Genomic DNA, 11,944 nt, shown 5'->3' with positions numbered 1-11,944 from the left:
GTGTGTCTACAATTCTTTCCATTAAGTTCCCATTCTTGTTCAAATATTTGTTTCATCGGGAGATCAATGCATCCATCCGACAAAGAAGAAAGTTGTGTCGAGCCCTTAAGTTAGTTTAGACGGCGTATTATAGGTCTTCTGTAGTTATATATCTTCATGTATCGAGATATTTTTCATTGGACAAAACATGATCATCTCTGGGACCAGATCCGTGCTGCGAGTAGGGTGTTTTAGAACATCCCAGTGTTGTAGTGACAGTATTAGAAATGTAATGCAACGGAATGACACCTTGTTGCAGTATCCCAGATCTTTTGCGGTAGACGGTCTCTGTCCAGAATCTCATAACACCGCCCAGCACTCACAGTTGTGCCTTGGAATATGAAATTTCCAAGTTCGGCATCCAGTAAGATCCCAAAAAACTGTTGCCATGATTTTCTTGGCAAACGGTGTCTTCCTGAATTTCTTTTATTGCGAAAATGATAGAATGTTTTTATTATCTTTCAATAATATGCTTGCTGTTTTCATTTTGGTGTCCATAAATAAAACGTTGTTTTATCTCTTTAAAATGCAGGTGAGAAACCTAGAAACTTCCTATTCATAGCATGTCGTGTATTGTAGAGAAATGTCATGCTATGAATAGGAATGTTCTAGATTTCTCATCTGCATTTTACGGGGATAAAACAATGCTCTATGTCCTTCTATATGTCTTTCATGTGTTTTGTTACTCATCGACAGTGGCGAATTAAACATTAGACAGAGTAGACTTAAACCAAGGGAGAGAGAGCCCGAGAACTAACAAGAAAACAAATGGTTCAATTGATATATTGTTATAACGATATGTCATTTCACTTATTTAACGTAACCTAATGTTTCATTATTCTATTCAACAAACGGTGGAACAGGGAACAAGATTAGGGGGAGCCTTACTAAAGCTCAACCTAGGTCCTAGAGACTCGGGTGGCAGTTAATCCGTCACTGCCCATCGGGGTATTTTAAATATCATTATTGTTGTGGGCCTGTTTACGTTATTTATTTATCTGCTCTCGTATTTATTTGAAAACAATGAAATTTGTCGTTAATAAGAAAATAAGTGGACGTTTATATTTTGCATTTCATTAATACAAAATCTTAATAAAAATTAATTCAGAGATACACATTGTACTATGGAGTTAGTGGAATATCTAGTAATTTGTATTTACCGTATTTTCATACAAATATATTAATAGAATTACATTGAATTTCTAATTTTCGATATAATTAATACGTATATAAATAATTTTCCAGTTAATCCCCGCACTAATTTATGTTTATATTAATACACGTATGAATCATTTAAACGCTAATAGAAAACAGCTTACAGACTGAAGTAAAATCTTTGGCGTAGCGAGTTAAATAAATACTGATCTTTTATGGCCCTATACATTATGCACTCAATATTTATTTATTTATTTATACATATATTGAGCCACAAAACGTATGCATGTATATATAGAGATATACGCAAAAGTTTTGTATTTTCGAAAGAAGGAAGTCTGTTTATCTCAATATTTTGGGAACCGCTGACATACGTGTTCTATTACTTTATGTTTTAGCAAAAGTTTAAACTAAAAGGAACTTAATTTGTTTCCTATTTGTTTGCCAATCAAGTATCGTATTTACTTGTAGGCATATTTCATGCCTACTCCTATGATCGTTCCCTAGTCTGCATTCTAAATACGATTCTACGACTCTAGGTATAATACATATCACTATTTGATTAATTACTATTTATACGATTTTGTAGTATAAATAAAGATTTTCATTATCTTCGAATTTAATACAATTTTCTTAGTATAAAAATCTACGTAATTACCAGCCAAAAACTTTTATCTTTTTTGCACGAGATATAGTTTTATAAATAGATAATACTATTGGCAGTTAGCCTCTTAAACACTCATACGATTTGAAATTGCCCTTTATCTTAAAAGATTAAGATCTTGATAAAAAAAAAAAAAAAAATTCAAAATTACACATATTATTAGCTTATACTTTTATTATATGACTTTTATACATATTTATTTTTTTAATTAAGCATTTGATAATTGTATTTATCATTTAAAAAACTGACTATATCATGGATTAAACAGATTATTAAAAAATTAAATATATATATATCATTCTATTTCTATCGTCTTAAATGCAATATTACATTACAATTTTCACTAAAACATTACTTTTTACTAAATTTATAGTCTACTATTAAAGGGAAAACAAATTAGAATAATATGATAAATTATTTTAATAATAATAACAATAATTTTATGTGTTTAGAAAGAATTTGAAATATTTTATATTATTATTACAGGCTTGTGCGTGTTTTTAATGTATATATATATATAGAAAAAGACATGATCAAAATTTACTCATTGTCTTTTTTCTATTAGATAAATGTATCATATTTCTTAGAAGTGCTGTACTTATCTTTTTTGTTACTGTACTTTAATATAGTTAAATCTTTTATATATATTACATAATGGGTTTAAAGATATGAAACTATTTATAGCTATTCATATAGAGGAAATAATAAACTAAGTAACTAAGTTATCTAATTCGATCTAATTTATTTATAAACATATTTTCATTCTACAAACTAAACTAAGAATTCTGTTAAAATATAATATACTTGTATGTCTGTATGAAATAAATGGTTTTAAAATATCTACACAGAACTTGATTTTTTTTTATAGAAGTTTGTGGATATTAGTTTTACAATTACATATATTTTATCATTTGTATTATTAGTAAGATCTCTTTTTACAATAAGTTATCATTACAATATGATTAATTAGAATTTTGAGATAATCTATTTTAGATATGACAAGAAGAGACACAAAATTTCAATAAAACAATGAGCTTTCGGTTCATTCAAAAAACTTTATGATTGTAGTTTATAATTATATTTCGAACAAAGGTGTATTTAGAGAGGGTCTTGCGAGAGATTATGCCTCTTCTTTAGTGAAGAAACTAAATAAACATTCAAAATATTTTAAAATTTTTATTTAAATTTATTCCCATTGATATATTTGTATACAATTCCACGTTTCTATTTTATTCAATATATTAAAATTTATTAGTTTATTGCTTCATTGTTTTCTGAGAATAATAATAATAGGTTAGTTTATTGAACATAATAGACAGTCGCTGTTACAAGGGGGGACATGACGATGATGTAAGATGGAAAATAAACATTCAAAAACAAAAATCAAACATATTTCCACTTTAGAGTAACATATAGTATTTAAGATTTTACATTTAAGAGTCTTCTTACACCATTATAGCAATTGTAAATTACATTAGTGGTAGCTAGATTGAATTTATTGTACATATGATTAACTAAACTTTGGCTATTATTTTGATCTCCAGTGATCTCTGATTCTTGATCTTTATTAAGGTCACATCCATAAAATAAATGATGCTTTGATAGTGTTTTAGCACAATTTGGACAAATGGAGTGTGCAAATTCCAAATATTTGCCTTCAAATATTAGCAGCATATAACAAAGCATTTAATACTATAGAATTAAACAATTTAAAATGTACCTTATTATTTCTTATTTTTGCTTTAGAGAACAAAATTATCAGATTATTTAGAAGATTTCTAGATTTAACTGTAATATATTTATAGTGTTTGTCAAATGACAAATTGAAAGACCATATAAGTCCTAGAAATTTCTTTTCGTTGACAATATTTAATTTTACATTTTGAATATAGAAAGACATAACTTTTTTAGACAGTCTATTTCCATTTCTGAAAATCATGACCTCAGATTTATTAGGGTTAATTTTAACCTTCAACTTATTTAGATATTCAGTTATTTGTAAAATTTTACGTCGAAGAGCAACTGCAGAAGGAGCAACGATGACTATGTCGTCTGCATAGGATATTGATTGAATACAAATATTATCAATATAAATACCATCGTTTTCATTTGTAAAACAATCGTTCAAATCATATAGAAAAAAATTGAACAAATAAGGAGAAAGAGAATCACCTTGTAATAATCCCCTGCAAGTTGAGAATGGATTTCCACATTTATTATTCTGTTTAATTATAACATTATAGTTGCCGTAAAGTTGACCAATAATACTTACTAAACATTTGCAAGCCTTATGTTCAAGTAACTTATTCTGGAGCAATTTAATACATATTGAATCATATGCCTTTGATAAATCCAGAAAAATAGCAAAAACTTTATTTCTCTTTTTTAATAACTGCAATTGAATTAGTGACATTAAAACGAATAAGGCTTTTTGCGTGCCCCCATTAGCAACGTAAGCAAATTGAGTTCCATTATGTAAATTATTTATATTAGTCCATCTGTTCAATTTTTTGGCTAGAATAGCTGTGAAAATCTTTCTGAAGTTTGACAATAACGCAATTGGACAATAGTTCGCAGGCTCATCTTTGTGACCTTTTTTATAAATCATAGATAAAATCACCTCATTCCAGATTAATGGAATTTCTCCACTAGAATATATGTTGGTAAAGATTCTAGTCAGATATTGCACCAATTTGAAAGGTAAAAGTTTGATTACAGAATTAGGAATGCCATCGGATCCAGGAGCCGATTTACTTTTTAATCTATTAATACAATCTTGTGTGTCTTGAACTTCAAAGAATTCATTTTGATTTACATCAAAACCTATTGAATAATCAATGTGTATGTTCGCTTGATTACATGTATATTCATTCGAAAATTTCTGAAAATGACTCACCCAATCCTCATGACTGATAGTTCTTTGACTGGTATATCCTTGTCTTTTCTGCCGATAATCATTAATGATTTTCCAAAAGGAGCTCGAATTCTTAACTTCCATTAATGTTTTGTTTAAATTCACCAAATATCGTTTCTTTTTTGCTCTTATTAAGTTTGAGTAAATTTTCTTACTATTAATATACTTGTTCAAATCCTCAGACAAATTTGTCTTTCTAAAAGTTTTTAAGCAATGTTGTTTAATTAATTTATATTGATAACAACAGTTGTCAAACCAAGAATTTTTATATTTGGTATTTGTAGTCATACATCGATATTTTACCTGGCATTCTGATATTTTAGACATTAATTTCCGATAGTTTGAAATAGGATCATTATTTTTTTCTTGCATTAACAGATTTTCTGTTATGGATTCTGAAGAATTTAACCATTTCTGTAAGTTAAACCTTAGGTTATAGTTGTTTTTATTTTTTATTTGTTGAGCTTCTCTATAACATTTTGTCATGGATTTATCATTTTGTATTATAAGCTGCAGAGGGAAGTGATCAGATGAATCCTCATTTAAAACTGTCAGGGACATACACTGATCCACCAAAACCTCAGAACATATCATATAATCAATTATTGACTTACTATCATTGCATAAATAAGTAAATTCAGCCGGAACGTCGCCATTTAATCTACCGTTTAGTATAAATAATTGATTTTCCTGCACGAAGTCCAATAATATTTTGCCTTCACAATTGAGCTTTTTGTCTTTGGATTTTCTTATGTTACTAATATTCTCAAAATTTTGGTAAAATTTAGTATCAATATTTTCACCAATGCGAGAATTGAAATCACCTCCAATAATCCAACTCTGAGTTAAACAAGTCCATCTGTTCATATGATGTTGAATTGCAGTGAGGATCGTCTTTTTATCATTAGAAGGTGCAAGATATGTGACTATAATTCCTAGGTGATATTCATTAATCTCAGAATTTAATTTTTTTTTTAATTTAATTATAGCCACTATGTAATTCAATGTAGTGTGTTGGTAAATGATTGATCCAAAAAACTTTTTCACCAAAAGTAAAATTCCACCAGAAGGACGGCCGTACTTATTTACTCTATGAGCTTCACTAAATACTATATAATTATCAGCTTCAAAATACTCTTTTTCCATTGAATTAAGTTCCCTTAACCAAGTCTCAGTAAATCCGACTATCACATTTAAATTTATAAATGATTTCGCTTTGAGCGCATGTAACTTAGTTTTCAAACCTTGACAATTCCAAAATGTGATTGAAGTTTTAATATATTTCATATATTTTATATCTTCACTGTGATTGTTACTATCAAGATTGTGATCATCGGCATCATCGTTATCTTTTTTGAGTGTTGACCAAATGTTATCATCAATGTTATACTGTTTATTACACATATCGGTTGTTTTATGCATAGAATCTAGTCTGCATGATATAAAAAATGGTCAATTGGAATAATTTCATTAGTGTCATGTCCAAAGAGTATTTGAGATTATTTTTAATAAAGTAATCATCCCTCACAATTAATTTAGTTTCAGCAACAAATTCTGTCTTGATTTTCTTAATCAAATTTTTTCTTCTAATTCTGGATCTATAACATAAATCCGACTTCATAATAATGTTAGCAGTTTCATTAGCAAATTTTGATTTATTCTGCCAAAATTCCTTGAGAATAAGATTTCTATCTTTAATTGATGCCAGTACTATTTTCATTATATTATTCATGGAATTACTTTTTCCCAATGGAATTAAATGATCAATTAGAATATTTTTTAAATTAAGCTCAATCTCAATAAACTCAATGAACTCCTTCAACTTGTCATTTGATTTAAAAGGAAAATTAATAACTATCAAATTCATATTCTTGTTTTCATTAGTAATGCTATCCAATTGGAATTCAAACATACCTTTCAAATGTAAGACTGTCTTCATTTTCTCTTCTCCTATAAGAATTTTTTGATTAATGGCTTTCATGTTTTCTTTAATTTGAACATTGTCTAACTGTATTCGGCTTATTTCCTGTTTAATAGCACTAATTTCCTGGTTTAGTAGTTCAAATTTACTCTGTATTAGCTCATAGATTGATTTTAGCGAGTATTCCGGTTCAACTGCGCCACTTTGAGCGAACTGATCTGATAATTCAAAATAATCAATAATTCTAGATTTTCTTGTTGTCCCAATGTTTTCTCTTATGTCTTCGTCTATAATGTCATCGTCGTTAATCATTTCCATTACATGACTTGTATTATCAGAACAAGGTGCCTTTTTAGGATGACCGCACCCCTTCTTTTGCATAGCTATTTGACTTGAGCCAGGAGGAGATTGTTGTAACAGACCGGGGTTAGTTTCTATTCTGGCCATAATTAGCAATATTAACAACAAATACAATGACGTGAAATACATTAACAAACCAAAAACGTTAGGTTACAATTAAAATTAATAAACACCACAACTACAGTCCACACAAGGTCAGGCGAAAACTCACCAGCACCGACGATGCCGAGTAGCGCCCCCACTGTATTTTCTGAGAATAGCAAACATGGAATTGCTAATCAGTTTTTGAATATGTTGATGCTAATACTTTGTGTAATAAAAAGTATGTGAATAGTGTTCTGCAATCTCAGAAAGGTTGAGAATCACTGGCTTAGTGTCTTATTCACTTATCTATCTCCATTTTGGGATGCAAAATTTCTAAAGACTTATGAGATAAACACTAAATTTTCAGAGACCCAATTTTTGGAAACACTTGAGAAGTGGGATTATTTAGACAAGGAGCTGTTAGTGTTTAAGGCTATGTGCTCACCAAGTTTCAAATCGGAGACCCAAATGTCTGGTCCTTCCCTTGCTAGCAATATCAATCATTTTTGAATAATTTTTTAATGAATAATTCTGAATAACACATTTGATCACAATGTTTAAACAGTATTTTACATGTTAATTCAATTGCCTTTATGTCTTTATTGTATACTATTTTTGTTATATTATTGTCTACTTAGGACTTAGCATATTGTGACCGGAGGGTCGACACCTCTTTAGTTCCTCATCAGGACTGACACTATCATGTCCCGATTGACACAGAAGCCAAGACGTCATGTTGATTTGGTCACATGAGCAGCTGTGTGATCAGATCCGGGATGAAGATGAGTTGAGAGACAGCATACCAGAAGTGAATCACTCGGGTACTAAGTTAACAACTAATAACAATTCAATTATCTAGACAACATGATACAATTTACAATTTTGTCACAGTTTGTTAGGCCTTAACTTCAAGGGATCTTTAAAGAAAAGTGGTTGTGAGAGAGAATTTACATGAGATTCACATGGCAATAAATACCTTGGAGTGATGATGGTCGAAAATAGTCTGATGCTCGTTCTAAATCGTGTAGCAATGTATCTTTGTCCCCTGAGATAGAGTTTCTCTTCAAAATGCATACCCGTAAATAAGGAAGTATCCATTGAACCGCGATATCCGCAAAAATTAGGTATATCCGTTGGCACTAAATTGGGCACTAGATAAGGGATGATATTCTGTTGAAGGACTGGTGGCGACTGCCTAAATTTGCAGTTTCTGGCTATATTGAAATGGATAAATTGAGATAGTAGGTCAGGAGGTAATGAGAAAGCATTAGTTTTACTACTGAGAACTTAACAAATGATTTACTCCCAGGTGTGAAAGTTGATGTTAGGATGTTAAATTGTTTATATTGACGTTCGATTTTTCACTATATTATTAGGACTTATTATACTGGTGTTTTTGATTCTGTAAAAAGAGGAAGTCTTATTCAGAAAAAACAATCTTTATTTTTCACTTGGCGAAAACACCAGTATTATAAGTCCTAATAATATGCTGAGTCCTAAGTAGACAATAATATAACAAAAATAGTATTTCACAGGTTCTGTCATGTCAAAATTTTTGGTTAATTCTACTGAAAAAAAAATCAAAGTGAAAAAAGTCATCCTAAAAAATTTCCCAAAATTTCTGTCAATGAAAAATCCCAATCTAGAAATTTTGGGCAAGTTTGCACAAAACTACTTTTGATTCTCGATGTCACTTCCTACTTTTCTTCCCCAACTTGCCACGTGACATCATGAAATCGCTAGATGTATGGTGTACAGGATTCCCATTGTACAGAAGCTTGATATTTTGCTGTTTTTCCTGAAGTGCAGTTTGTAATTCAATTTCAAAATGTCGAAACAGGCAAACTAGGATTTTATCACCAGTGTTAAATTTTTATTGCCACTTTAATAAAAATATCGCCAAGTGGTGATTTTTGTGTTATGCAGTGCGACTGTTGCCTATGGTATAATTGGTTTTGTTATACATTGTTTTGCAGTTTACAAAAATCTATTGATGGTGATAAGTGAAAAGTTGTTGTATTTGTTATTTTAAAATAGTAAGAAATTAATTTAATTTCAAGCTGCATCGTTTGATTCATTACCATTTAATAGATATCATTTCATTTGTGGATTGATAAAAACTAGTATAGTATTCAAATTTGTATGAAAACTTTGAGAATTTTATTCTTATTTGCTAAATAAATTAATAATAATAATAATATTTTATTCTGTTTTTTATAAATTAATGTTTTAAAATATGATAATTTCTGTTAGTATACTGATTAACACAATTTTTGTTGAATATTCTAGAATATTTTCATATACAATAATCCCTTTATTTATTCATGTAATTGGTTCCATGAAAACAACATGTAAATGGAAAGCTAACTTGTACATTTTGTCAGTTTGATGAGTGTTTAAGAACTGTTTTATTAAAAAGACTACAGATTTAAATTGTGAATCAACAAATTAAAAGCAATTTACTTATTGTGACATCATTACATAATAATAATTTGTCTTTCTAATAAATATTTATTTATCAGACATGAAAAATTATAATCAACATTACATTTTCATTTCCAAGTTTAAGAATAATTATAATTGTCTGTTTATTGCAATGTAATTTCATTATAATGAACAGGAGGAATGTAAAAATAAGATAAGTGTTGCTGAAGAAGAATGGAAGATAAAAATTGATGATCTTCTGAAAGAACATCAGAAAGAATTATCAGAAAAGGCAAGTTCTAATTAAAGAAATAAATTGTAAAACAGAAAAGAACATTATTTCAATCTGATATACTTTTTCAATAGGATAAAGAAATGGAAAATGCCCTTCAAAGGCAAGCAGAAGAATTTAAAAAGCGTTTAGAAGGAAAGAACGAGGAAATGAGTTTAGCAATCGAAGAACAGACCTTACAGAAATCGGCTGCATTAACAGAACTTGACATTCAGAAAAATCAGTTAATTAGAAATGCAGAAGAATTAACAACAGTAAGTAGTTTGAAAATTTGGAATATATTAATAGAATTTTTATAACATTTTAAAATTTGATTTTTAATAGCATGTCATCTTTTACATAGTAAAACTATGTTGATTGGAATACTGTATTGTTTAAAATTTTTTTAGCGTCATGAGGAATCCATGTTTTTGAATCCAATATAGATCTTATGAATTTTCATGGACAATTTGGAGTTTTGTTTTCCATTCCTTGCCTATGTCAGCTGCAGCCTTTTGTAATAAATCTAGTTCAATACTTCTATAATATACAGAACTAATAATTGAAAAATTTATGTAAACTAAATTTGTCACTAGAGGCAGGTGTTAGGTGTCATCTCTAATGACAACAATTTAGTAATTACAGTAGAACCTCCATTATCTGGATTTTCGATTATTCGGATTGTTCAAAATAAACAAAAATTTTACAAATTTGCTGATTTGCACTTGGCGAATTACGACACTCTTTATGTACGTGATGGAACGCATAACTTTTTTTGTTTCAACAACGTCTCACCCATCACAGTGGTCGTAAACTCTTAAATATATTTTACATCGTAATAAAAATATAATTTGACATACGTATTTATAAATAATATATATTCAAATTACATCATTTCTATGACCAAGGACGGCATAAGGCATGGACGACGTGGGCCACCGCCTATGCCTCGCAGTCCGAAGGGCCTTGCGCCTCGAAGGTTTATGCATTACTTAAAAGCCATGAATGCGACAAAAAAATTTTACTCGTCATAAAATGATAAATAGTTTGTCAAAATTTTATTCATAAAAATGCAGTTTCAACTGCTTTTTATTTTATAAAATCCGTCTTTTTGCGCCACCAGAGGGCCTTTTAAACAATAGGTAGTCTGTTAGCGTTGGTCAGTATTAGTCCAAATGTAATATGAACGTTTGTTTCTTGAAAATGTGATCACGATTTAAATACAGTATTTACTTTTAATATTACCGATATGTCATCGAAAAGAAAACGTGTTGTATTATAATTAAAAGACAAATTAAAGTATTTGTTTCAATTATCCGGACTACCTTCATCCCCAATTAGTCCGGATAATCGAGGTTCTACTGTATTTAGAAATTAATTTCACATAATAGTAGTAGAAGTAGCCCAATTTAATCTGGCAGTTGTTTATCATATTACTGATATATATTGGGTTTCTGGATGTTTGTACAGGTAGCCCCCATATAACTTCTATAGCACGGATTCACTCTAACATGGTTCGAGAATTGGAAACATCCCCATATACCACAGTGCTTTTATAGCATGGGTTCACTCTAACACAGTTCGGGAATTGGGTAGACCCTTGTACAACATGAAATGTAATAAAGGGTGCGTTCTTTTATACTTCTGTGTAACTCCGCACGAGCATTCTAATTGTTTTCGTGGCTACTTTGAATGCTCTTTCAACAAATAATTCATTTAATGGTTAAATTTTACAATCGGGACCCTTGTTTTGCCTCTAAAAGCTCATTTTAGAACTATAGATTCTTCCATCATGATACTATCAATAGTGGAGGCGCCACCATCTTTCTTTCACTGTCGTTTCTAAATGCCTACAAACAGCAGTGCACTCCCGTTGCAGAATGACTGCTATTAACGAATGCATCCAAAAACTGTTACCAGTTGATGATGCTCATGCTGAGATCATCATATAAGATGAATAATCCTCTGGTAAAATATTTACTTAAATAATAAATAAGTATTTTACCTATGAAAAAAATGAATAATAAATCCGATTTAAATAAGGATTTAATTAACAGCATGTTTTTTAATTTTTGGAACCTAACCCCCCTTTTCGCACTAGTTCTTTGTTTC

The 11,944-nt window shown here is 29.7% G+C and overlaps 1 protein-coding gene across 1 annotated transcript in view; it reads left to right on the top strand.

Annotated features, from left to right (window-relative positions):
* LOC111630739 (golgin subfamily A member 4-like) overlaps nucleotides 1–11,944 on the top strand; it is a 67,704-nt gene that overhangs the window by 40,231 nt on the left and 15,529 nt on the right. Inside the window, exons 12-13 of the mRNA XM_023374892.1 lie at nucleotides 9,758–9,853; nucleotides 9,928–10,107. Of these exons, the coding sequence (XP_023230660.1) occupies nucleotides 9,758–9,853; nucleotides 9,928–10,107 (276 nt within the window). The remainder of the gene's footprint in view (nucleotides 1–9,757; nucleotides 9,854–9,927; nucleotides 10,108–11,944) is intronic.

Source organism: Centruroides sculpturatus, unplaced genomic scaffold (assembly GCF_000671375.1).
Source record: "Centruroides sculpturatus isolate CEXI.00-Female unplaced genomic scaffold, Cexi_2.0 scaffold444, whole genome shotgun sequence".
Classification (NCBI taxonomy): domain Eukaryota; kingdom Metazoa; phylum Arthropoda; class Arachnida; order Scorpiones; family Buthidae; genus Centruroides; species Centruroides sculpturatus.
The sequence above is the reverse complement of the archived record's forward strand: the minus strand, read 5'-3'. Positions and strand labels throughout refer to the sequence as shown.